The sequence below is a fragment of the Cygnus olor genome, chromosome 31 (assembly GCF_009769625.2).
Source record: "Cygnus olor isolate bCygOlo1 chromosome 31, bCygOlo1.pri.v2, whole genome shotgun sequence".
In the NCBI taxonomy this organism is placed as follows: domain Eukaryota; kingdom Metazoa; phylum Chordata; class Aves; order Anseriformes; family Anatidae; genus Cygnus; species Cygnus olor.
The window spans coordinates 366,855-394,569 of record NC_054088.1 but is presented as its reverse complement, the minus strand read 5'-3'; the positions used below and the strand labels follow the sequence as shown (position 1 = coordinate 394,569).

At 54.0% G+C, this 27,715-nt stretch overlaps 1 protein-coding gene and 1 long non-coding RNA gene across 2 annotated transcripts; one reads left to right on the top strand and one right to left on the bottom strand.

Annotated features, from left to right (window-relative positions):
• The first annotated feature begins 2,112 nt into the window (after positions 1-2,112).
• Positions 2,113-26,589, top strand: LOC121062539. Its single transcript, XR_005815592.1, has 3 exons — positions 2,113-2,123; positions 7,930-7,937; positions 25,764-26,589. It is a non-coding gene; the product is annotated as an uncharacterized LOC121062539 (long non-coding RNA).
• LOC121062538 (major vault protein) lies at positions 8,989-25,167 on the bottom strand. The gene is given in 19 exon segments (XM_040542583.1): positions 8,989-9,241; positions 9,651-9,839; positions 10,159-10,285; positions 10,581-10,697; positions 11,165-11,376; positions 11,843-11,981; positions 12,538-12,735; positions 17,581-17,801; positions 18,783-18,941; positions 19,415-19,540; positions 19,743-19,979; positions 21,098-21,192; positions 22,204-22,335; positions 22,414-22,537; positions 23,603-23,764; positions 23,766-23,799; positions 24,345-24,520; positions 24,685-24,735; positions 24,900-25,167. Coding segments are annotated over 17 exon segments (2,535 nt in total). The 5' UTR covers positions 24,464-24,520; positions 24,685-24,735; positions 24,900-25,167; the 3' UTR covers positions 8,989-9,097.
• Positions 26,590-27,715: the final 1,126 nt, after the last annotated feature.

Genomic DNA, 27,715 nt, shown 5'->3' with positions numbered 1-27,715 from the left:
TCCAAACACTGTCATTCGAGTCCCTAACAGACAGGCATTCTCCCCCATAGACAGGTAGCATAAGCAGCCTTTGCTGGAAAGTAGTGAGCCCTGTGAAAAAGGTATATGGGGATGTGTCAGCTCTCAAATAGATTGATGTGAATGGGATCCTAGAATAAGGACCTTAGCCAGGGAACTGCATGCATGGATTTTTCTCATGCTGTACATTTTACTAGCCAGAAGTGATACCAGTAGATAGTTAACTCTTCTGTGAAAGAGGTAAAATATATACTTTGAGGAAAGAGCAAGACGACTCAACCTTGGGGATGTCTAAAGGATGATTAACTGAGGAAGTGCTGATCAGGAAGACCATTATATTGACATTCTTGAGGGAAACATCCTGATGTATGCACTTCGCTACATCACTGATCAATGTAATGAGAACAGTTGGCTGAAAAACAAAGATTAGGACTATTCTAACGTGAGCTATCCATGAACTATCCTCATTATAATAGTAAAAATCGCACCCTAGGATGTGAGACCCCAGCCCATCCAGGAACCCTTCTACTCTGAAGATGTGCAGAATGATTCTGTCATGTTAGCTTTATAATTATGTAAGCAGTCAGAGGCTACGGGATTGTAAAAACATAAATGTATTGATAAGAGATTGTATAAAGAGTGGCACAGAAAATGCGTAGGTGTGCCAGCCCTGTGGAAAACCACGTGGTACTCAGACTTGTGCAATTCTGAAATAATATCTAAACCTAGTGTGTGGATTGGCTTATTGCACATTGGGTAATGAATCCAAACTTTTTATCAGACAACAAAAGCAGCCCCCAGGGTATTCATAGTCCCTTGCTCCACAAACAAGAAGTCCAGAAACAGTTTTACCATTCACACCTCTGTTTGCTCATGGGCTCTTCCTCATTCCAGAGAGTTAACTAATAAGTGTGTTTGCTCAAGTTTAGCCCAGTACAGCCAGCAAGATGACTCAGGGAGGAGGCAGTATGGCATTGACACTCAAAAAAGCTATGTGCAGTCATTTTCAAATTTGGAAAGCTAAGAGACAGGTTTTCACAGAAAAAATACACAAGAGATGGTCACTATTCTACAAGTCATAGACTTCAGTCTGGTATTCTCAGACAGCTCTCTTGCTGCTTCTTTCATAATATGAGACCATCATACTTCCAAAATACTCTTTTCTGCTACTTATAATACTTTGCTCCAGTGATATTGCAAAGAGCTCTTATCCTTGGCAGCAACTAGCCTCATAGCTGCCAAAGCTCTAATTGTATATAATCTGCATTATAAGAAACAGCCACTGATTTTGCTCAAGTTGCCTTTTGCCACTAAGAAAAATTAGGAGTACTTTCATAGGTGAAGGAAGGGGAGAGGAAAAAAAAAATGCACAAAACTTTGTGGGTATGCCTTTTTGCATGTATCCCAAAATGCAGAGTCAGAATTCATATGCTGGAACTTCAATTACCTTTTAAGAAATTGGAGATCCAGTAGTTGGATGAGGAGGTTTTAAGTAGCTGAGGGTACTTACTCCAAAAAAGGACAGGTCTGAGAAGAAAAAAAACATACATTTTCTTCATGAACAGAATACCATGTTGAAATTGGGAATCTTAATACTTTCCAGAAATCTGGTGGTAAGGATTTGATCCGAAGTCTTGAGAAATGATAGGATCCTGAGACAGTAAGTCAACCCCAAGAACTACAGGAGAGGATGTGAATGTTACCACCTGTCATTAAAAAGCAAACACCCCAAGTGATGTGGTGGCAGCAGCAGAAAGAGGAGAGGACGCACAAGCAGGCAGGACTGTCTGTCAAACTCAAGTGCAGGAAGAAAGGGCAGAGCTGGAACCTGTAAAGACAGGGTCATAGCGGACAGATGACGTAATAAGGGAGTGGATGAGTTGAAAACAGTCAAGGAAGTGGAGAGGGTCAAGAAAGGAGTTATTTCATGCAGTAAAAAGAAATAGCCAACAGAACAGAAAGCAATGATTCCATTTTCGAAAGAACCTTTTAGCAAAGCAGTGCTCCCCAGCCCAATATTTGGCTATCATCCTGCAAAATAGTATTTTATTTTTCAGATTTTCACACCTCCTTAGGCATAATGTACTGATTCTTCACTGGTTTTCGTTCCTGCAAAGAGTCATTTTTAAACATATAAAGTGTTGGAGAATATCAGGACTCCAAGTGCATAATAACGAACGTATGATTTCAGACAGCCTTATTAATTTAATAAGAAGCTTTATTAACTGTAATCAGAGGGAAAGAATGGCAGCATCTCTCCCTCTGTCCTCGTGTTCTCTACCCAGTTGTTGCAGAGACCCGATTTACACACTGTTTCAAAGAAAGGAAAGAGGTAAGGAAGAAACATTATAATATTAACAAAGTCAAGTGTGCTTTCTTGGGAAGGATGGACTCCAGAATATCATTTAGATGTTAACAAGAAGGAAGTACCCATTCCTGGAAGGGGTGGACTCCTTAAGCATCTTGTTAACTGCCACAACTGACACCCTGGTTAGACATGTAGGAGTGTCACACCCGGTATTATTAGCTCAGAAAACAGAAATAATCAAACTGCTAGGTTTTGGTTGAAAGCAATGTTCTTTTTGCTAGGTAAACTTCTTCGTCAGACCTCTTAGATCTTAAATATTGTTTTTTTTGTTGTTGTTGTTGTTGTTGGTTTTTGTTTTGTTTTGTTTTGTTTTCCCACCACACAGGGACTCCATTTTTAGGACACATTTCAATTCTGAAATTTTCATTTAGAAGCCAGCCTGGAGTTTTTGTGTCGCAGCCACTGCAGAGCCTGCAGGGTGTTAAGCGAGGTGCAGAGCGCGGCCCCCTCCTGCAGCCACCGCAGCCCACGCCCAGCTGCTGGGGCCCTACCCAGTGCCCGGGGTCCTGGGGTCTGCCCAGACTGGGAGACGCTGCTGCTGCTTTCCCCTTCACAGATTCAGCCAGTAGCAAATCTGAGCACGTATCCCAGAGACACTGTCCCAGAGGGGGGGAAGTGAGATTAATATGTATATATCCATTAATGTAAGTACCCTAGCAGTAGCCCTTGGTGTGCAAGCTAGGAGGAGCGATCCCCCTTGCACCCAGCGCTGCAATAAACATACCTGCTTTATAACTCTCCTCGAGTTGTGAAGTTTGATTTCCGAACCTCACAGCTGGTACAACAGAAGTAAGGGAAACCATCCAAAGGGACCTGGGAAAAAGCTTGAGAAGTGGCCCCTCATAAACATGATGAGGTTCAACAAGTCTTAAGGGCAGGGTGCTACACCTGGGTCGAGGCAATCCCATACATGAGGACAGACTGGGTGAAGAACTCATTGAGAGCAGCCCTGCAGAGAAGGACTTGGGGGTTCTGGTGGACAAAAAGCTCGACATGAGACAGCGGTGCGCGCTTGCAGCCCAGAAGGCCAACTGCATCCTGGGGTGCATCAACAGAAGAATGGGCGGCATGTGGATGGAGGGGATTGTCCCCCTCTGCTCCACCCTTGGGAGAATCATTATCATTAAGGAATCATTAAGGTTGGAAAAGTACACACTTGAAGTACTGCATCCATATCAGCTAAGAAAGATGTTGATCTGTTAGAGCGGGTCCAGAAGAGGGCCATGAAGATGATCGAGGGGCTGGAGTATGGGGCTTCTTCTCCTATGAAGACAGGCTGAGAGAACAGGGGTTGTTCAGCCTGGAGAAGAGAAGGCTCTAGGGAGACCTCATTGCAGCCTTTCAATACTGAAAGGGGACTTATGAATTAATGGAGAGCAACTTTGTACATGGACAGATAATGATAGTACACGGGGGGATGGTTTTAAAATAAAAGAGGGGAGATTTAGATTAAATATTAAGAGGAAATTCTTCATTCAGAGGGTGGTGAGGTACTGGGACAGGTTGCACAGGGAAGTAAGTGGATGCCCCATCCCTGGAGGTATTCAAGACCAGGTTGGGCAAGGCCCTGGGCAACCTGATCTAGTGGGTGGCATCCCTGCCCATGGCAGGTGGATTGGAACTAGATGATCTTTAAGGTTCCTTCCAACCCAAGGCATTCTGTGTTCCCTCAAGTACCTGGCATGGCTCCTCTGTCCACCCGGAACCCCTCCCCAGACTCCAGACCCCTTACCCACTTCAAGGGTCGCCCATTGACTAGCTGATCCAGCTTGAAGCTCACTGCAAATGCACACACTTAAACACTCATCCCTCATGCATACCACAGTCACAAGTGTCCCTGGGCATAGCAGCATGGACCCATCTGATACCCTGGCCTGACACCCCAGCCCAGACCCGAGGCCCCCATTACTCACTGGCTTGTCCAGCTCAAAGTTTGCAGGTGAATGCACATGTACACCCCATGCAGGCCAGCTTGGTGAAGATGCAGACACTTGGACCCCCAGCAACCAGCACCAGGCTGTGACCCGTGACCCTTATCCAGCTGCTGGTGCCGAGCCTGCACTCACCTCAGTCACACCAGTTGCCCCCAGTAGCTCTTTGGGAGCACACAACGCTCACACCCCATGGCTGAGAGTAGAAGACCCCCTACTCACTCCAGTAGCTGATGCCAGGACCCCACTGGACCCAGTAGGTGGCTCCACAGGCCAGGTGCCCACTCCTCCAGTCTAACTGGCACCCAGTCCACTCACACAAACACACACAAAAACACCCGTGAGTTTAAAAAAAAAAAAAAGAAAAAAAAAAAGAAAAAAAAAAGTAGATAGGACAGACTGCGGTGATCAGATGCAAACCAGACAAGTGTGCATCCCATTTTGCCTGTGAATCATCATTTTACACTTTTTCTGCCTACCCCCCCCATTTGTTCCTCCTGCACCCTTTTCACCTTGCACTTCCCACATGGGTTTGCAGAGCTCTGCAGTTTCCTGTATCCCTCACAGTCCAGGGTCCCCGTGGTTTACAGTCTTATCTGTTGCAAAGTCCATGTTGATCCTACTAGAAGTATTTTGATAGCTCATCAACTAGTGTGACTGGGAGGTTTTTTTCTTGTCATTGTCTCCATGTTTGTTTTGTCAGATCTGTGCCTTAGCATTTTGCATATTGTTCCCCTTTCTTTTCTTCTTATCAGCCTGATCCAGAAATCCTCACTCAGAAAATGTTGCTTGAATCAATATTCCCACATCCTGTCTCTTTTCTTATTTATTACAACTGTCCAGGTTTTTTTCTGGTCATTGTCTCCTAACTTAGAAGTCCTTGGTCAAGATAACCCTGCTGGAATAAACCTCCCACATTCTCACATGCCCTTACCAATTAGTGTGACTGACCAGACTTGTTTCCCATCACTGCCTCCCTTTCTTTTTATCACTTGTTGCCTTGGCAAAGGTTCTTGACCAGGTAGGTGCCCTTAAAGGAGAAGGCACTCTCATACATACATCTCCCCAATATAGGTCCTGATGACCCCAAAACAGAAGGCAGCACTGAGGGTCAGAAATACAGCATTAAATATGTGCAGATAACAGGACACCATCTCCCTCTTGATCTTAATGTCCTTCTCCCTCAGAGGCTGCTTCTTCTTGCTTAGGTTCAGAAACAGCTGTTGAAGAAAAGCAAACACATTTTTAAATGCCCATTGTCTTGGAGCAGTGCTCAGCAAGCAAAACACCATTTGCCATTTAGAATACAATCTATTACAAAGGTCTGGTGGCAAATATGACTTTTAGCAAGATAATCCAATATTCATAGGGTTACATTACAGTTGCAGGATCCACAGAATGTAGGCATTTTTTTTCCTCTAGACATTGCACCAACCTTGCTAGTTAAGGGATTGCATCACATGTCCCACATGATGCTTTGAAATAACTTGGAAAACTTAAGATATGGGTTACCTTATGGTTGCATGAACCACAGAACAGAGGCAAAAATCCTTTAATGGAGTAGTCATTTTTTAAATGATGGAAGAGGAGGGGTCCAAGAAAGCTGGTTAATATTAACAGGTCACCTCCTCTGAGCTCAAGAGCTGTCCTCCCAACAGAGAAGACAGGAAAAATGCCGGGAGGCATTCATGGATGAACAAGGAGCTCCTGTCCAAACTCAAACAGAAAATGGAAGCATGCAGAAAAGAAATACAGAGACACTATCTGAGCATCCAGGAAAAATGTGGGCCCATTGCTGAACAACACTGGGTCCTGATTACAGAGGAAAGGGAAAAGGCCTAGGTACTGAATGCCTTTTTGCCTCAGACCTTACCATCAAGACTGGCCTTCCGGAATCCTGGGTGCAAGAGACACAGCACTGTCTGTGGTGTGAAGAATTTTTATTCTAAACGAATTCTAAAAGAATTAGAATTAGATGATGAATTAGAAGGATTAAAGATTTCAGAATGAATGACTAGCTGGGTGGATGAGGGGAAAGCAGTGGATGTTTTCTACCTTGACTTCAGCAAGGTTTTTGACACTGTCTCCCATAACATCCTCGTAAACAAGCTCAGGAAGTGTGGGGTGGATGAGTGAACAGTGAGGTGGATTGAGAACTGGCTGGATGGCAGAGCTCAGAGGGCTGTGATCAGCAGTGCAGCCTAGTTGGAGGCCTGTAGCTGGCGGTGTCCCCCAGGGGTCAGTACTGGGTCCAGTCCTGTTCAACTTATTCATCAGCAACCTGGACAATGGAATGGAGTGCACCCTCAGCAAGTTTGCTGATGACACAAAGCTGTGAGGAGCGGCTGATACCCCAGAGGGCTGTGCTGCCATTCAGAGGGACCTCGACAGGCTGCAGGGTTGTGTGGTGACGAACCTCATGAGTTCAAAGAAAGACAAATGCAGGGTCCTGCACCCAGGATGGAGTAACCCCATGCACCACTGCAGGCTGGGGGCTGACCTTCTGGAAAGCAGCCCTGTGGAGAAGGACTTGGCTGTTCTGGTGGACAGCAGGCTGACCATGTGTCAGCAATGTACCCTTGTGGCCAAGAGGGACGATGGTATCCTGGGCTGCATCTGGAAGAGTGTTGCCAGCAGATCAAGGGAGGTGATCCTCCCACTCTACCCAGCCCTGACGAGGCCTCACCGGGAGTATTGTGTCCAGTTCTGGGCTCCCCGGTACAGGAGGGAAATGGAACTACTGGAGCAAGTCTAGCAGAGGGCTACAAAGATGATGAGGAGACTGGAGCATCTCTCATACAAGGAGAGGCTCAGAGAGCTGGGCCTGTTTAGCCTGGAGAAGAGAAGGCTGAGAGGGATCTTATCAATGTGTACAAATATCTGAAGGGAGGGTATCAAGAGGATGGGGCCAGATTGTTTTCAGTGGTGCCCAGTGACAGGATGACAGGACAGGGCACTGTGTTTTAAACCACCTCACATGGGGACACTGGGTTCGTTGTGACAGTAATGTTCATAATATGGGGAAGGGGGCTGTCTTGTAAATGCATTTTGTTACCAAATATCATCATCAAATCATAGAAACATAGAATGGTTTGGATTGGAAGATCATCTATTTCCAACCCCCCGCCAATGGGCAGGGACACCTCCCACTAGACCAGGTTGCCCAAAGCCCCATCCAACCTGGCCTTGAACACTTCCAGAGATGGGGCATCCACAACTTCTCTGGGCAACCTGTGCTAGTGCCTCACCACCCTCAGTGTAAAGAACTTCTGAATATCTAATCTAAACCTAGCATTTTTAGTTTAAAACCATTCCCCCTTAGCCTCTCACTACACTCCCTGACAAAGCGTCCCTCCCCAGCTTTCCTGTGGTCCCCCTTTAGGTATTGGAAAGTCACTAGAAGGTCTCCCCAGAGCCTTCTCTTCTCCACGCTGGACAACCCCAACTCCTTCAGCCTGTCTTCATAGGAGAGGTGCTCCATCCCCTTGATCATCTTTGTGGCCCTCCTCTGGACTCATTCTAATAGCTCCATGTCCTTCCTGTACTGGGGCCCCAGAGCTGAATGCAGTACTCTAGGTGGGGTCTTATTAGATAATGATAATTCAGCAAGAGCAGGAACAGTGGTCCACTTGCTATTCATGTTTAGTACCTTAGTAGAATCATAGAATATCCTGAGTTGGAAGGGACCCATAAGGATCATCGAGTCCAACCCCTGGTTCCACACAGGTCTACCCAAAAATTCAGACCATATGACTAAGAGCACAATCCAAATGCTTCTTAAACTCCGACAGGCTTGGTGCCATAACTACGTCTCTGGGGAGCCTATTGCAGTGCACGACAACCCTCTGACTGAAGAACCTCTTCCTGATATCCACCCTGAATCTCCCCTGCCTCAGCTTGACACCATTCCCGCGGGTCCTGTCACTGGTGACTGAAGAGAATAGATCGGCGCCTGCCTCTCCACCCCCCCTCGTGAGGAAGCTGTAGACTGTGATGAGGTCTCCCCTCAGCCTCCTCTTTTCCAGGCTGAACAGGCCAAGTGACCTCAGCCACTCCTCATACGTCTTCCCCTCTAGGCCCTTCACCATCCTTGTAGTCCTTCTCTGGACACTCTCCAAAACTTTAAGGTGCAGTTTGGGCTGGCTGTCCTGGCCCTCAGTAACTGTGATGGAAACTCATCTACCCACAGACTAGAGCAACGAAGGGCTCTACCCGAGCCTGCAGAACAGTTCAGTAGCACCAGAGATACCAAAGCAAGGCAACAGAAGGGTAATCCTTGCAGGTCCAGCCAAGACTACACAGGGTTACGCTGGCAACTGCAGCAACTCTGATCCTGCAACTCCCTTCCAGAGAAGTGGGACTGTAAGACTTAGCATACCAGGGCAATATAGACCTATAAGACCCTTAAAAGGTACTTAGCAGCAGTACTAAGTCTGCTCCATCAGCGCATCCCTCCCAAGAGATGAAACAAATGGCTGAGAAGTGTTGTGCAAAAGAGAAGGTGATGTAATTCTTTTTGGTTCTTTAAGCTGGAGAATGTCAGGTTATGTGATAAAAGCTCATCTGCCCAGCCACAGAGGAACACAGAAGCATGATGACAGGTGGTCGTCCCCCGCAAAACACACTCTGATGTCACTGTCCCCAGCCCCACCATCACTTTGACTTTACAGCTGCAATCTGTTTGCTTTATTCTGGGAAAAGGAAACACATGAAGAGGGAGGGGAGGTTCCAGCTGGTCAGGACACCCAGGTCTCTGGGGAAGGCCCAGATGCCTGGGTCCTCAGAGGGCAGAGGCTGGGGAAGTGGAGTTTTCTGGAGGAGCTGCCAGGCCCAGCAGCCCCCGGGCGGTGGCAAAGAGGTTGAGGGGTGCAGCGCCATCGGTGATGAGGGTCGACTGGAGTCCCAGGCCCTGCAGCAGCTTCACCTGGAGGTGGGCACAGTGCTGGTCATCTCTCCCAGCACACCACAACCCTGGCAGACCACACCCCCTCCAGCGAGTCCAAGCGGGCACTGCCTCCTAGAAGCCCTGTCCTCCTTGAGCCGCTTCCCCACTCAGACCTGCCCCGTGGAGACTCCTCCCCATGGAGACCCCTACCAACATCCTGCCCCTACAGGCTCAACACCCACAAAGCCCCACCCGCTCCCCAGAGATCCAACCCCCCCAAGCCAGAGCCCAGCCTCTGCAGCCTCCACCCCTCCAAGAGGCCACACCTGATGCCACACCTCCCACAAAATGGCCGTCACGGCAGGCCCCGCCCCCTCTTAAGCCACTCCCCATCTTAAGCCACGCCCCTCTTAGGCCCCACCCCCCTCCTAGGCCACACCCCACCCACCTGCAGCTCAGGCCCAGCCCGGGCGATGTCCCGAATGGTGTCAGGGCCCAGGGCCCTGGCCACCTCCCGCACCCGCGAGGCCTCCACATCTGCCAGCGCCTGGGCCCGTGTCGCCTCTACCTCCGCCCGGGCCTGCTGCGCCTGCACCTCCTGCGCCTGCACCCGCTCCAACCGCTTCAGCTCCGCCTCCTGGGGGTGGAGAATGCATCGGGCCCGCCCCTTTTGCTGGCAGACACACCCACCCACCACAGGCCCCTCCCACTGAGCCCACAGGCGTGCTGGTCATAGGTTATATGCCCCCTCATAGGGGCGGGGCTAGAACGGGACACGCCCCCTAGGACAGCCCCACCCCCTCATCCCAGCTCCTCCCCAACCCCAGGCAACCTGAGGCACCATTAGCCCCGTCCCTCCCATCAGTCCCTGCCCCTCACTCGTCCCCGCCCCTCGCTTCAGGCCCCGCCCCCTCCATCAGGCCCCGCCCCCTCCATCAGGCCCCGCCCCAACGCACCGTCTCTATGGCGACAGCCTCAGCCTTGAGCTTGGCCTGGAGGATGGCAGCTTCGCCCTCGATGCGGGCAGCCTCCGCCCGGGCCTGAGCCTCCGCCCGGGCCACCCCCGCGCTCTCCACCGCTGCGCTGTGGGGCTGTGTCACACACCGCACCGCCACAGGCCGCACCCCCTCCCACCACGCCTTCCACCCCCAGCCCCGCACCTCCACCCCAGTGCCCTCGGGGAAGATGGAGGACCACAATTCACACTGGGAAAGCGGCAGTGCCCCAGAGCACCTTGGGGAGATGGAGGGCCCCGGTACACCCAAACCCACTGAGGAAGACCTCAATGCATGTTGGGAAGATGGAAGACCCCAGTGCCTGTGAGCAAGCAGAAGCCCTCAGAGCCCCCAGGGCAGTGCATAATGAGGAGATGGTTGACCTGAGAGCCTCGAGCTCCAGCAGTTCTCTGCGTGCCCGCTCAGCCTCAGCCTGGTCAAGGAGGCGCTGTCGTTCCAGGCGTCCTCTGGCCTCCTGCGCTAGGCGCTCTGCCTCATGCCTGTTGACAGAGACCAAGGGATGCGAGATGCATGGGACACTGGGGACAGGGTGGGACACAGGCTATGCTGGAGATATTGGGGGAAACTGGGGGTGTGGGGAGGCAATGAGGCTATGGGGGATGTTGGGAACATGGGGAAACAGGGCATGCTGAGGGTATGTGGCATGTAGGGGCTGTGGAAAGACACGGAAGGAAGCTTTGGGACACGGGGAATATGGAGGACATTTGAGGACATAAGGGATGTGGGGGGAGACAGACACAGGACATGGCAACACAGGGCATATGGAGAGCCAAAAGTAAACATTTGGGGACATGGAGGAACTTTTGGAGAATCAAGGGAGACCTGTCATTGGCCTCCTGGGAGTTAGTGGTGATCCTAACAGCAAATTGGGAGGTGCACTGAAGAAACACAGGGGACATAAGGAGGACTTGGTGGGACATGAGGTGACATGGGGAAACATGGGGACCTAGCAGCAGCCTCCTGGGAGTTGGTGGCAATCTCGATAGCCAGCTGGACACTACGCTGCAGGGCATCGCGGGTGCGCTGGTCCACAGGCTCCACACTCTGGATGTCGACGCTTGTCACCACCAGCCCATTGGGGGCAAAGCGGAGCTGCTCCCGCAAACGCCCACTCTCATCGAAGCCAAACACAGCTGAGCAGATGAGACGATTTGAGTTCTGGGGACATCGGGGACATCAGCGTCACTTGGGGATGTTGAGGCTGTTGGGGCAGTGGGGACACTGGGGAACATACAGGGCTTCATCAATGCCAAACAGAGCCAAGCAGAACAGCCTGTTTGAGTTCTTGGGGCATTGGGAAATTCCTGATGTCCTCAAAGACTCTTGGGCACATCAGAGGCTCAGGGGGACAACGGAGACCCAGGGTAATATGCAGGAGCCACAAGGTTATGCCGAGTGACACAGAAGGGACACATGCAATGTTGGGGGAGGGGGATGTTGAATCTGAGTGGACCACGGTCACACACGCAACATATGAAGACATGTGGGGGCACAGGTGACACAGGATGGTGCACCAATGACCCAGAGTAACATGGTAGGAGGAGGGGGCGGAGGCACTCGTGACGCAGGTAAAAGTGGGGGTACTTGGGCTCGACCAAGGGGAAACATGCGTGACCAACAAGACCTTGTGGAAGTCATCAAAGGTGACGGCAGCAACAGCGCCACGCACACGGGAGGCCAGGGCCTTGCAGGCATCACCCACAAAGTCGGGGACACTGAAGAGGCGCCCCAGATCTTTTGGTTCTTCTGGTACCTCAAAGTGCCTGCAAGGAAAGTGTACTCAGGTCTCTCCCACCCCAGAGTGCTCCCACCCTGGTCCTGACCCTGGCCTGATCCCACTCCCACTGCCATAACCCACCTCTGTCCCAGAACCACCAAACAAAGGCCAAAGCATCAGGCTCCACCCAGCTGCCAAGCTGCACCTCTTGGCTCTAGCATGTGCTCCTTAACTAAAGGCTCTGTCCCCAGTGATGACCCAGGATCTGGTCTGTCCCCATATTGTTGTCAGTGCCTCCACCAGATCCTGCCCCACCTCCTCCTTGTCCTCCTAGCCCAGTCCTGCCCAAGCAGCATCACTGCCCGATAACCCCGACGCCACCCACGGCCTAACCATGGCCCCATAGCCCAAGTCCTGACCCCACAGGGCTCAAGGCCCTATCCCCAGCATGCAAGACTATCCCAAATCTAACCCCGCCCCCAGCCCTAGCCATGTCCCCAAGGCTCATGCCCAATCCCATCCCACACCATTTACCTGAGACGGTTCCAGGCCCCCACCCTCATCACCCGTCCCCATGGCCCACCGACATAAGCCTCACCCACCAGTTGTAGGCCAGCTGGAGCTGGAGGCGGGCATGGTCAGCAGTCTCGATGGTCACGATGTCGGCACAGAAGTCGGGGCCAAGGCGGAGGCAGAGGCTGCGGCGGGCATGGGGCCGCTTGGGGCGGCCTGCTGAGAGGGACAGGACCGTCAGCTGCTCCCCAGGACCCAGCACCACCAGTTCAGGGCCCAGCACCACCCTGCAACACAGCAAGAACACACCAAAGATAAGCCATGACACAGGTCCCAGCACTGTCACATGCACCACGGAGACCAATACCACCCTGCCACATCAAGGACGTGCTGTGACACATGAGTGGAGGCATAGTCACACTGGAGCCCAACACTACCCTGTGTTATAACAAGGACATGGAAAGGATATGGGTCACATGCTGAGGATACAGGTCACAAGACGGGGACACACCAAGGACTTATCACAGAACCACAGAATCCCAGACTGGTTGATGTTGGAAGGCAACTCTGGAGGTCACCTGGTTCAAGACTCCTGCTCAAACAGGGCCACCTAGAGCCAGTTGCCCAGGACCACATCCAGACAGCTATCTCCAAGTTGGGAGACTCCACAACCTCTCTGGGCAGCCTGTGCCAGTGCTCAGTCACCCTCATAGTGAAAAAGCATTTTCTGAGGCTCAGAGGGAACCTCTTATGATTCAGTTTGATCCCATTGCCTCTTGTTCTGGCACTGGGCACCACTGAAAAGAGCCTGGCTCCATCTTCTTTGACCACCCCTGCACTCAGGTGTTTATCTACATTGATAAGATCCTCCACCAAGCCTTCTCTTCTCAAAGCTCAAAAGTCCAGCTCCCGCAGCCTTTCCTCCAGGAGATGTGCTCCAGGCCCTTTATCATTTCTGTGGCCCTTCATTGGACTCTCCCTGCAGGATGGGCAGGTCGCTCTTGTAATGGAGAGCCCAGAACTGGATGCGTTGCTCCAGGTGTGGCTTCACCAGTGCTGAGCAGAAAGGTGCATTACCTCAACCTGCTGGCAACAATTTGCCTAATGCAACCACTAGCTGTCACTGTGGCAAGGGCACATTTCTGGCTTATGTTGGACTTAGTGACCACCAGGACCACATTTGCAGAACATTTTCTGCAAAGTTGCTCTGCAGCTGGGCAGCCCCAGCATAAATGGTGTGTGGGGCTGTCCCTCCCCAGGTTCAGGACTTTGTACTTGTCTGTGTTGAACTGCATGAGGTTTCTGCCTGTCCAGTTCTCCAGCCTATCCAGGTCCAGGCCATCCTGTGTTACAGCAGCAGGACCCTCTGGCATCTCAGCTACTCCCCCAGCTTTGTATCAATCACAGACTGGCTGAGGATCCACTCTGACCCCACTGTCCAGATAATTACTGGAGATGTCAAATATGACTGGAGTGAGTACTGATCCCTGGGGTACACCACCGGTTACTGGCCTCCAACTAGACTCCATGCCACTGTTCACCACCCTCTGGGCTCAGCGGCTGAGCCACTCTTCAGTCCACATTGTTCTGTGCTCATCCAGCCCAGGCCGCAGCAGCTTGCCAGTGAGGATCTTATGGGGGACTGTGTCAAAGGCCTTCCTGAAGCCCAGGTAGACCATATCCACCGGTCTCCCCTTGTCTACCTGGCCAGTCATTTCATCACAGAATGCTATCAACCATGTTCATCAAGCATGACTTCCCCTTGGTAAATCCACCCTGACTACTGCTCCTGATGATTTTCTTGTCTTTCCTGTGCCTGGACATGGTTGTCAGGATTAGCTGCTCCATCACCTTCCAAGGGATCGAGGTGAGGCTGATGGGCCTGTAGTTCCCTGGCTCCTCCTTTTTGCCCTTGAAGAAAAGTGTAGCACTTGATTTCCTCCATTCCTCGGGCATCTCTCCCAGTTGTCATGATCGTTCAAAGATCACCAAGCATGGCGTTGCAATGACATCAGCCAGCTACTTCACCACTTGTAGTTTCATCCCATCAGGGACTACGAAACTATATATACCCAGTTTGCTTAAGTATCCTCAAATCTGATCCTCTGCCACCAAGGGCATGCCTTACTCCAGGCTTTCTCCCTGGTCTCCACAGCCTAGGATACCTGAAGACTGGTGTGTCTAATATAAAGCGAGGCGAAGGTGGCATTCATTGCCACAGCCTTTTCTACATCCTGTGTCACTAGGTCCCCTGCCTCATGCAGCACTAGGCGCATATTTTCTTTAGTCTTCCTTTTGCCCTTTCTGTACTTGCAGAAGCCCTTCTTGTTACCTTTGACATCCATTGCCAGATTCAGCTCTAGGTGGGCACTGGCTTTCCTATCTGCAACCATGCATGCTTGGACAGTGTCTCCATTTTCCTCTTAGGTTACCTGTCCCTGCTTCCATTTTCTGCATGCTTCCTTTTTGTGTTTGAGTTTGGCCAGGCTTGTTTATCCATGCAGATCTCCTGACATTGTTGACTTACTTCCTGCTCTTGGGATGGACTGCTCCTGAGCTTGAAGGTGGTAAGCTTTCAGAACCCCATAGGACTCTTCCACACAGGTCTTTGGAGAAGCCATAGTCTGCCCTCCTAACATCCAGGCTTGTGATCTTGCTTTTTGCCTTGCTTCCTCCCCTCAGGAGCCTGAACTCCACCATCTCATGGTTACCGCAACCATGGCTGCCTTTGACGTTCATATCCACATATCCTGCAACTGAACACAGATCTCTAATTCCTTTTGTTGATACCCCATGCTGCATGCACTAGGATACAGACCCTTCAGAAGAGGCTCCCCAATGTGCTCATTTCCCAGAAAGTGTATGTTTTCTTTCCCCATAATCACGTCTTGTAGGCACATACATGCTTACGGACAAACACTCATGGTGATCCTGCTTCACACCTCCTCCTCACCAGAAGGATCAAGGAGACCGCCACCTGGGCCTCACACCCCTGATTATCGCCCCCCGAGTTCTCTAGTCATATTTGATACTTTCCAGGTAGCTCCTTGCAGTATCATTGGTGCCCACATAAAAGCTCAGCAGGGGAGTAATAGCCAGAGGGTTGGACTAGCTTTGGCAGTCCTTCTAGAACATCCTGGATCCAGGCCCCCAGCAGGCAGCAAAAGAGGCCAGGTTGACCAATGGGTGCCTCCATCCCCTGAAGCAGACAGACGCCCACCAGTATCACTCACCAATTCCTCCCGTTGTTCCTACATGGCTCAGGGTCAGTCTGCCCAGATGCTTCATTTAAAACACACCCAGCTTCTGTCTCCTCAGCTTTGAGGGCAGCAAACTTATTACGCAGCTGCAAGCCTTCATGGGGAGCAGGACCACTCCTCTTGGCAACGGAAATCTCCAGCTTCCAGCCTTTGCCTTCCTCAGAGTTTGCACATACCACTCTGCTAGGAACAGGCTCTGTCTAGCTCACATGCCAAGGACATGCCACGACATGGAGGTCCCTGCTCCTGCTCTCCAGGGCCCAGTACCACCAACTCAGAGCCCAGCACCAGCCTGCAGGGTCACATGCCACAGATATGCCAAGGATATGGATCATACCCAAGGACATGCTGCAGACACACCAGACACATGCTAGGATACATGGGTCCCCACGCTGTCACCCAGTCCTCAGGGCCCAGACCACCATCTCAGGACCTAGAACCACCCAGCAACATGCCAGAGACACAGGTGAGTGGTCTAGGTACATAAAGGACATGCCATGCCACGTGTCCCAGCATTATCACCTGCTCCCTAGTTCCCAGTACCACCAGCTTGGAGCCTAGTACCACCCTGTACCTACATACACCAACTTTAGGCTATGGACACTGGCCACATGCCAAGGACATGCAATGACAGGTAGGTTCCTGCACCACCACCTGCTCCTCAGGGCTCAGGACCACCAGAATGGGGCCTAACACTATCCTGGGCCAGTACATGCTGATGACACACCAAGGACATGAGTTACATGCCAAGGACATGCAATGAAATGCAGGTCCCTGCATTGTCACCTGCTCCTTACGGCCCATCACCAGCCTGTGGGATCACACACCAAGGACATGAGTTACGTGACAGAGACATGCCAAGGACGTGTTGTGAGTCCCTACACTGTCACATGGTCCCCAGGGCCCTGCATGGCCAGCTCAAAACACAGCACGACTTCACAACCTGTCAAGGACATGCAAAGGGTCAAATGCCAAAGTATATTGGGTCTGGCTGGGATGGAGTTAATTTTCTCCATAGCAGCTCGTATGGTGCTGTGGTTTGGATTTGGGACCAAAACAGTGCTTATAACACACCAAGGTTTCAGCTACTGCCTAACTGCGCAGCACCAAGGCCTTCTCTGCTTCTCCGGCTGCCCTGCAAGCAAGGAGGCTCGGGGTGGGCAATAAGCTGGGAGGGGACACAGCCAGGACAGCTGACCCCAACTGGACAAAAGGCTATTCCAAACTGTATGACATCATAAAAGTTGGTATTTTATAAAAGCTGGGAGAAAGGAGGAAGAAGAGGGACATTTGGAATGCTGGCATCTGTCTTCCCAAGTAACCACTGCACGTGATGAGCCCTGCTCATCGTAAGCCCTGGGAATGGCTGAACATCACCTGCTGATGGCAAGTAGTGAATGAACTCGTTGTTAGATTTCTCTTGCTTGCACACAGAGCTTTTACTTTACCAACTAAACTTTATCTCAACATGAGACTTTTCTCACCTTTACCTTTCCAATTCTCTCCCCCATCCCACTGGGGGGAGTGAGCAAGCAGCTGCGTGGTGCCAAGTGCCAAGCAGCCTAACAGGGTTAAAGCCACAACACAAGGACATGCCAAGGACACACAAGTCCCCACACCATCACCTGCTCCCTGGGACTTGGCACCACCAACACTGGGCCCCACATGGATCAGTGGGGCCACCTACCACAGATGTGCCAAGGACATTAGTCACATGCCCAGGACACACCAAAGATGTGCAGGTCCCAGTAACATCATTTAAACCCAGCACCACCCTCTGCATCACCTCCATGCCCAAATCCTCCTCCTGCGTCCCCCCCACCATATCCATGACGTCCCTTCCCCGCCATGTCCAGAACCACGGGTGCTCACCGTGCCCGCCGCTCCCGGTAGTCGTAGACCTGCACAGCAGCATTGTGGGGCACCTGGTAGGTGACGGCACGGGTGCGGTCACGGTGTTGGACCCCAGCATCCAGGCCAGTGCTGTCTCCACGGGCTTCGGCCAGCAGTGCCTCCACCCCAGGGGGCAGCTCCTTCTCCCACAGCTCCTCGGCCTCCGTCAACATGTAGGTCTGGCCCGTCACCACCCGCACCTGCATTCACACCCACCTCATGGTGCTGCTGGGTTGGGACGGCCGCTGGGGGCACTGGGAAGGGATTTGGAGGGCACTGGAAGCACTTGGAGGGTGTATGAAGGCATTAGAAGGGGGACTGGGAGCATTGGGAGTTTGGGGGTACTAGAATGGGTATAAGGGATACTGGGAGCATTAGGGTCATGTGTCTGGGGACATTGGGAAGGTTTGGGAGAACTGTATTGGGGTTTGGATGCACTGGAAGCAGATATACTGGATACTGGGAGCCCTGGGATGGACTGTGGGAGGTGATGGGGGGTACTGAGAAGGGGGCCAGGGAGCACTGGAAGCATGTCTGGGGCCACATGGGATACTGGGAACACTGGAAAGCATTGTGTGGAACACTGGGATAGGTTATAGGGGTATTGGGAGCACTGGGAAGGGAGCTGGAGGCACTAAGATGGATTTTGGGAGCACTGGGAGAGGGTCTGGGGATACTGGAATGGGATATGGAGGCACTGGAGGAACGTGGAACACTGGCAGGAGAACTGGGGGCACCGGGCGTGGGAGTGGAGGGCTATAGTGAGCTTGCAAGATTACTTGGGCTATAGGGAGTCCTAGCTGTTTTGGGGAACTATGGGGAGCTATGGGCATCATAGGAAGCTACTGAGGGCAATGGGGGGGACCTACAGGCATCTGTGGGGGCCACAGGATGCTATAGAGGGCTGTGGGTGAGTGGGAAATGTTTATGTGGGTCTACAGAGGATTATTGGGGGCTATAAGGAGCTGCAGGGGTCTATGGAGAACTACAGAGTGCTGTAGGGGAGCTCTAGAAGTCTACAGGGAGCTACAGGGGGCAGTAATGGGGTTATGGGGAGCCACAGAGAGCTAAAGGAGGCTATAAGGCAGCTATAGGAGACATTATGGGCTATAGGAGGCCACAGGAAACTCAGCTATAGGGAGCTATGAGCACCAGGGGAGCTACAGCAGCAGGGCAGGCACCTTGCCAGTGCGGATGTCGCGCACATAAATGCCCTCATTGTCAGCTAGGGCCACAGCCCGGCGACGTTCCAGCACAGCCACCTCGGCAGGTGGCACATACTCGAGGGGGCCCCGGGCCAGCCAGCGGTCACCTGCACGCCGTGTCACCTCTGTCCCTTCCTGGGGATGTGGGGATAGCATCATCAACCAGCCTGGGGATGCAGGGACACACGGACCCCTACCCAACCCCTGGCTGGGGACATGGTGACACACGCATATCTCATGACCCTCTGCTACCAGCCAGTCTGAAGACAAGGAGACAGGGACCACTCCCACGGCCTGCTAGCTTGGGGACAGCATCCCCTCCCATTGTCCTCTGCTACCCACCTGGCTTGGAGACCCAATGATAAAGACAGATGTCCCCTCAAGTGTCCCCTGAGGCCTCCATTACCCCCCAGACATCCCTCACATACCCAACTGTCCCCAGGTACCCGACTGTCCCCCATGACATCTAACCACCAGTGGGTCCCCCAGTTGTCCCCTTTGTCCCCCAATCACTCCTGGTTGCTGCAGTCATCCCAGGCTCCCTGGACCCCCAGTTTCTCCCAGGTGCCTCCAGGTGATCCTGCAAGCCTGGGTGTCCTCTGGGTCACCTCATTGGTGTCCTTGATGGTCTGGAGTGCCTGAAGCAGTAGCCCCTCATCCTCAGACAGCACAAAGACATCCTGGATGCCAGCCTGGAGCCGCTCGCCTGGTTGCAGAAAGAAGGACTTCTCCCCCTGGGGACATGGGAATGTGTCACCAGCAGGGCAAGGATGTGGCAACGTGGTGAGGACATGGGGCAGGGGCATGAGGATACGGTGAGACACAGTACAGGGATGAGCTGCTCAGGACCACCTTTGATACCTGTGGGGAAGCTAAGGCCACAATAGGTCACCTGCAAGTCCCTGGGGACCACCCTTGGTTCCCTGGGGTGCCCACCTTGATAACACGCTGCTGGCCCAACTGGGGCTGCCCGTTGGGCCCCACGGGGTCAAGCACCACGCAGTACTGCCGGGGACCCAGCGTCGTCACCTGCACCTCAGCCACCACCTCCTCGAACACCTCTGGGACATAGGCCTCGCTCTGCTCCTGCGTCACCAGCCACTCCTCACCCGTGCGGCGCACCCGGCCCTGTGCATCCTCAAAGGTCCGTATGGCTCGCAGGTGCAGGGCTTTCTACAGGAGGGAGGGACACAGTGGGTGATGGGACACCAAAAGCTGGCCCCACCAGGCTTTGTCACCTGTGTGGGCAAGGAGACAGGGTTATGGGACTTCAAACTTGTCCCAGAGGGTCCTTGTTATGTGTGGGTGAAGGGAAGACAGGAACACAGTGGATTGCAGCAGGGCTGGACCCTCTAGAGAGTCCTTGTCACCCACACGTGCATGGAAAAAGGGGACACAGTGGGCTTGGGGCAGGGAGAATGGGGCCCTCAAACATATCCCCAAGGAGCCTCATCACCTGCAGGTGCGGGGGGCAAAGACATCAAGACCTGTCCCAGAGTGGCCTCATTACTTATGCAAGCAGGGGGACAGGGATGGGGTGGGTGGAGGGGACACGACTCTCTGGAGAGTCCTTGTCACCCATGAGCACAGTGGGGACAGAGACACAGCAGGTCAGGGGGAGACAGGACTCTGAAGGGTCCTCATCAGCTGCGGGTGCAGGGGGCACAGGGGGGTGATGGTACCCCACACCTATCCTGGAAGGTCACTTGTCACCATGGGTGCAGGAGAATAGGGACACAGAACCCCCATACCCATCCTGAAAGGTCCTTATCACCTGTCTGTGCCCGGAGCACATAACAGGGCCCCCAGACCAGAAGGTCTTTGTTACCTATGAGTGCAGCAGGAATGGGGTCATGGTGGGCTGGTGGGGACAGGATACCCAGAGGGTCCACATCATCCCCTGAGGCAGGGGGAACAAACACATCATAGTTGAAGGGGACAGTACCCCTCACACAGTCCTCATCACCCATGGGTGCAGGGGGCATGGCAACAGGGTGGGTTGGAAGGGGACAGGATCCATAGGTCCCCCAGAGGGTTCTCATCACCCATGGGTGCAATGGGGACAGTGCCATGATGGATCACGGTGATAAGACCCTTCACCCATCCTGGAGGGTCCCTGTTACACCCATGGTTGCAGGAGAATAGGTACATGGACCCCCAAACCCAGTCCAGAGGGACCTCATCACCATAGGCACCACGGGCATGATGACACTATGGGCTCAGGTCCTGGAGAGTCCCTGTCATCTGCAGGTGCAGGGGAAACCATGGGCAAGGGTCACGATGCCAGGTACCTTGTCAGTGAGGACGTAGGCGTCCACAATGTCGACCACCTCCTCGTAGACACCGGGCAGGTAGGCACCCACCCGCTTCACCAGCCACTCCTCCCCTGGGAGCAGAGGGATGGGGCTAAGGATGCTGCAGTGCTGGGCAGCGTGGGGACTGGGAGTCCCAGGGGTACTGGGATGGGATGGGTTTTGAGGGGACTGGGGAACATGCAGGTCCTAAGGGTGCTAAGCATCCTATGGATCTTAAGTGTCCTAGGGGTGCTGGGAGCAAAGGGTCCTAGGGGGCAGATGGGAGAATCCTAAGGGTGCTGGAGGTACTGGTAGTTATGGGAGCCCTATGGGTGCTGGGGATCTTGAGGGGCTAGGGGATAAGACAGGGTCCCACAGGTGCTATGGGAGAGGAGGGAGGTTATGGGGGGGGCAGGATGGGTGTTTTGGGGATGACAGGGGCACTGTGGGGTCAGACAGGGATGCTGGAGGTGCTGTGGGGTGAGAGGGGGTGCTGGACAGTGGAATGGGAATGCTGGAGACCCCAGGGAAGCTGAGGGATGAGGCAAATGTCCCATACATGCTGCAGTGTGGGGAGGGGTGCCCAGGGGTGCTTCTGAATAACACAGAAATCCCATGGGTGTTAGGGGGTGACACAGGGCTCCCAGTGGTGCTGGAGGGGTCCCATGGGTGCTCAGGATGCTAGGAGTCCCAGGAGGGCTGTCAGACAACATAGAAGGTGCGTGCATGCTGGGATGAGACACAAGGATTGTGGGGGTGCTTGGGGTCCCAGGAGTCCTGGGAGATGGGTTGGGGTGCTGCAGGCTCCATGGGCACTCTCAGATGACACGGAGCTCCCATGGGTGCTAAAGGGCAACACGGGGGTCACAGAAGGGCTGGAGGGTGAGAAGAGGATCCTGGGGTATGGGGCATGGCATCCCAGGGTGTCCCAGGGCTGCCTTCAGGCAACACTGAGGTCCCATGGGTGCTGAGAGGGGGGACACCAGAGGCACAGGGTGACATTGAACCAGCTAATTGAGCCAGGGCTGAACCCAGGAAGCCACCGTGGCTACCAGGGAGCCCTGGAGTGTCACCGGGTGCAACTGGGTGTCCACGAGTGCTACCTGTGACACGGCGGATGCCCTGACGGTCGAGGCACTCCTTGCGTGCTCGCAGGCGGATGGCCTGGTTGTGCCCAATGACAGTGGCCTGCAGCGTCTCGGCCACCTCCACCTCCTTGCGGGGGATGTAGGTACCTGCATGTAGGCAGCACCATCAGCCCCCAGCTCCCTGAGGTCTCACCAGGGGGTCCGCAGGAGGGTGTCCCTGCTCACCAGGACCCTCGAAGAGCCACTCGTCGCCTGCTACGAACTTGTTAGAATCCTCATCCTCAAAGTCAAGCAGGGCCCGAAGGCGCAGGGCGGTGTCAGCCAGCACCACCTGCAGTGGGGTGACACCCTGGGGACACAGGTGTCGGAAGAGTTGAGTGAGACAGTGTGGGGACATGGGCATCATAGTGGAGGCGTGGCAGATGTGGAGGGTCAGAGGGATCGTTTCAGCGGTTGTCCTGGGGACACAGTAGAAGACATGGGGACACAGAGTGGTCACTGCAGGAGATGTAGATGGGAAGTGTCACTGTGGACTAGGTGGGGACACGGGGTCACGACAGGGCTGTGAGGGTAAGGGGGGTACAAGGGTCCTTGCAGGGAAATGGTGGACTTGGGGGTCATTGTGATGGACCTGAGTGGAACCCTGGGGACTGGGACACAGGTTTTCACCATGGGGGATGTGGGCGAGAGGCTGGGGATGGGGACACTACAGGGGCACGAGTGACACTATGGAGACAGAAGACACAGAAGGGATTGGAAACACTGCAGGGACACCTTGGGGAGAGGTACACAGGCTCAGCACAAGGACAAGGATGACACACTGATGGGGGTCTCTAGGATAAACTCTGGGCCATGAGATGGCTAGAGGAGGTATGGAAGAGAACGGGGAGCTATATGGGCTACAGGAGCTGTGAGAAACAAGAGGGGGATTAGAGGAGCTACAGGGGCTATGGGTAGCCATGGAAGGTTACAGAGATGTGTTACAGAGAGGGATTGTGGAGTCTATAGAAGTTACAGGAGACTGGGGGGTGGGAGAGTGGGAGGGAGTAGAGGAAGTATAGGGGTGCCAAATGAACTGTAGGAGCTACAGGGGTGCTGTAGAGCATGTAAAGAGCTGCAGGAAAACATGAGCAGGTAGCTGGAAAGATTACAGAAAAACCCAGTGGGCTACAGGAACTATAAGAGAGCCATTGGTGAGCTAGAGGTGTTCCAGGGGTCATGAAGGGCTAAAATAGCTGAAGAAGCTATAGGGGACCACCGCAAACTGCAACTACGGAAGCTATAAGAGGCCACGGTGGGGCTAAGAGTTATAGAAGACTGTCACATGCTACAAGAGCTGGGCGGTTGTCTATAATTACCAGGAAGGCTACAGGGGACTGTGGGGGCACTGCAGGGTGGGGGTTGTTACAGGTACCTGCTGGAGCTCCTCGCCAGGGTACAGGGGGAAGGGCTCCTGGGCCAGGCGGACATCGAGGTCAGCATGCCGTAGACGGACCTGTCCCGCGCCATCGACCAGCACAGCCCCCGTAGGGCTCCGGGCCACAGGGTTGAGCACCACGCAGTAGTGGCGGGGGGGGCACCATCACCATGCGTTTGGGCGCAAACACCACCCTGTGGGTACCCCCACACTGCTCCCCTCAGCTCTAAAGAGCCCCCAAGGCCCTGTGGAACCCCTCAAGTCCTCCACAGCCCAGTCGAGCCTCACAGCCCTCCTATGGCCCTCTACGGCCTTATGGAACCAACTCAGTCCTATAGAGCTCCTACGATCCTACAGAACCCTCAAAAAAAAAAAAAAAAACAACAGCCCCACAGAGCCCCTGCAGCCCTGTACAACTCCAACAACACCTATCCCCCCCCCAGGGCCCATGGAGTCCACATAGTCCTATAGAGACCCCCAACATCTACCACAGTTGTAAAGAGCCCCTACAGAGCTCCCTCAAACATCAGTCACAGCCCTGTAAATCCAGATCACTCGGTAGCTACATAAATCCCCCCCATCCCATAGCACTAATGGTTTGTAGTCCTGCCAACCACAGCGTGGTACTCCCATCCCACAGCTGCCCCCCCCTGCCATAGCATCCACGTCTTTCGGTCCTGCCGGATGTAGGAAGGAGACTCCCCAACGCATACACGTCTCCCTGCCCCAAAGCGCCCACCTCTCATGGTCCTGCCGGATGTAGGTGTGGGGCCCAACCTCCACACGAGTGACATTACTGTTGAGGTCCAGCACATGGACATAGTGGTAGGGGGGTATGCGGATCACAGGGTCTTCCATCGGGTAGGAGACTTCACTGTGCAACGGGAGACTTTGCCACGGGGACAGGTGAGCTTGCTGTGGGACAGAACAGCCTGTTGTGGCTCACTGTGGGAGCGGTAGGCCTTGTCACAGGCTAGAAAAGCTCTCCATAGGGCAGGTGAAGTCCCTGGAGGGCAGATGAAGTTGCCACGGGGTGGATGAGATTGCCAGGGGAGCAGAAGACCTTGCCGTGGACTCACAGTGGGGTAGGAGACCACGTCACAGCTCACTAAGAGACCTCGCCATGGGCTCTGCAGTGGGGTAAGAGACTATGTCACGGGACAGAAGGGCTTGCCAGAAGGCAGATGAGCTCGCTGCAGGGCCAAAGGCTTCTCCAGGGAGAAGATGAGCTCACTGTGGGCTGGGCAATCTCGCCACGGGGAAGACGACCTCACCGTGCCGCGGGTAAGCTCACCACGGGCTGCGACACCTCAAAATGGATGGGAGGCCTCGCCGCGGGGCAGGAGAGCTTTCTGCCGGGCAGATGACCTTGCCACGGGGCCGAAGGAGACCTCACCTGGGGTGGCGCTGGAGATGACCTCGCCGGGGGGGGCGGGGCGCTGGTCAGGAGATCTCCCCTGGGGGACAACACCCGGCGGCGCAGCGGCAGATCCCGGAACAGCTCTTTGCCTTTGCCCTGGCCCAGCCCTGCAACCAGGCAGGGCCCAGCCCACCGGGGCCGCCCCACGGGCCCGGATCTGCCCCCCTCCCCCGCGGCAGGACTGACCCCAGGCAGGGCGTTCCCCCCCCCCCCCCCCCCCCCCCCCCGCGGATTTACCCCTAGGTAAGGGGGAGGATTTACGCAGGGCAGGGCTCGTCCCAGCCCCCGCGCCCCGAGGCGGATCTGCCCCGGGCGGGTCCCTGATCCGTGGAAGAACTCTATAACTCAAAGCAAATGAGTTATAAAGTAGGTATGTGGTTTATTTCGGCGCCGGGCGCATGCGGGGATAGCTCCCAAAGGCATGCAAACCTTAACACGGCAACTTGCTTTGGTTATATGCAGTAAAGAGTTACATATGCATGAAGTTTCCCAATACGCCTATACATATGCATAACCTATCCCCGCTTTCTATTAAAATTAGCTCCAAGAAGTCACTTCCTTAAACTCCTCCCATCTGCGCCTGCGCAGTGCTTTCTGGTGGTGGTCGTCGGGGGGTCGTGGGGATGAAGGCTGATAACTCCTCTTCATCACCACTAGTTGACCCCCTGCCTTTGTACAGACTCTGCTGCTCCCTGGCTCTTGTTCAAACCACAAGGTCGGTGTCAGCTGGTTTTTGAGACAGGTTCCCCATTTTTGTCAGGAAACATCTTCTGTGAGGGGCCCCGAGACTCCTTGTGTCAGTTAATTTGCACAGCAGTAAGCAAAGACACTCAGCAACATCTATTTTAATGTGATTAAGCAAGTCCCCATTCTTCCATTCCTGGCTTTAATAATAATGATTGTTTTATTTAGAAATCATTAATGTGATTAAACAAGCCCCCATTCTTCTAACCCTGGCTTCAGTGGGGGGCAGAGGAGGGTGACACGGGCCGAGAATGTGGGGATGGAGGGGCACAGGCTGTTATTCAGGGACAGGGGAAAACGTAGGGACACAGTGTGGGGGCATCCGGGAGGGCAGCTGGGGACAGGGACCATAAATGGTGGGGCCCCTGCTGTGTCCCCAGGGTTGGGGTGTGCCCAAGGGACAGATACCCCACAACTCATGTCCACAGGAAGCTGCTTCAGGTTCTGGCCCTCTGCCCCAAGGAGCACATGTCCCTTTCCTGGTGGCATAAGGACACCCTGGAGCCCAGGGTGGGAGGTGGCACCCTCACCTACGATGGCATCTGGGCACCCACCTCATCTGCCTCCCTGCAGGCAAGGACCCTCAGAGACCACGGAGGTGCTGAGGAGAAGGAAGGTAGGGTGCTGTGGAGCGTTGGGGTGAGGGGAGTGTGGGCCTTTGGGTGCCTCCCCAATGCCCCTTGCCGTGTCCCCAGGGCTCACCCCCTGGGATGTGGCCCTACACCTCAATCTGCTGGCAGGGGGCCAGGGTCAAGTGCTGCAAACACTTAGGAGCAGGGACCCCTGGGTGCAGTGGTGAGTGTGGGCAGGGCATCCCTGCTCGGCCTGTGTCACCAACTGTGGTGCCGAGTGTCACCCTGCTACCTTCAGGATCACCCTGGGGTGCCACAGCTGGCCTGTTGGTTGCCCCGGGGTCCCCCAGTTCACTTTGTGTTACCCTCTGGGATCCCATGTTACCTTGACTTGCCCCACATCATCCCTGTGGTCCTCTTTCGCTCCCTCTCACCTGGTGTCCCATCCTCCTTCCAAACTTCTATGCCACCTTCCAGTGTGCCCTTTGTCACTCTTTGGTTACTTGTCACATCACTCATGTTACCGTGTGTCACCCTTTGGGACACCAAGCTTACACTCTGTCTCACTCAGGATCACCTTCTGTTATGCCCTGAGGTCTGAGTCCCCTGGCGTGACCTAGGCCACCATATGCCACTGCAGAAGCTCCTGGGTAACCCCATGCCACCCCATGGTGCCCCCTGTGTCACCCCAGGATCCCCTGATGTGTTCCATGATATTCTGTAGCGCTGCATGGGGAACCTTGGTTCACCCCATGCCAACCCCCAGAGTCCCTGGCACGTCCCATGTCAGCCTATGCTGACCTGCTTAGGGTCCTCTGGTGTGCCCCATGCCGTCTCCAGTGGTTGCCTGTCACCCTGTGGGTCAGCTGGTGTCCCTCCAGATTCCCCATGTCACCCAGTGCAAGCCCCTAGGGTTCCTTGCCTTACTCACGTCCCCGCCATGAGTCATCCCTGTGACACTGTCCCCCTCCTTGCTGTGCCTGTAACCCCTTTTGCACTACCAGAGTGTCCCCCAGGGTCACAGTGCTGCCTGCAGGTGTCCCCAGGACACTCCTGGATGCTCTGGTGACCCACTGTCTCTGCAGGTGGAGGACCTGGCAAGGGTGCTGGGCTTCATGGTGATGCAGGTGGCTGCAGTGCTAGACGTGAGTGGGTGATACACAGGTAGTGTAGGTGATACATTGCTGGCATGGGTGACATACGCATCACAGTGGTGAAAGGGGTGTCAGCAGGTGACAAGTGGGTGACACAGATGCCACCTACTGCCGCTCTCCTCTCTGCATGCCAACCTGCCCAGCACCTGGGGGACACCCTTATCACCCTCAGGTCCCTCCAGCCTGTCTCTAGTGGTATCAGCCTGCTCCTGTGTCCCTG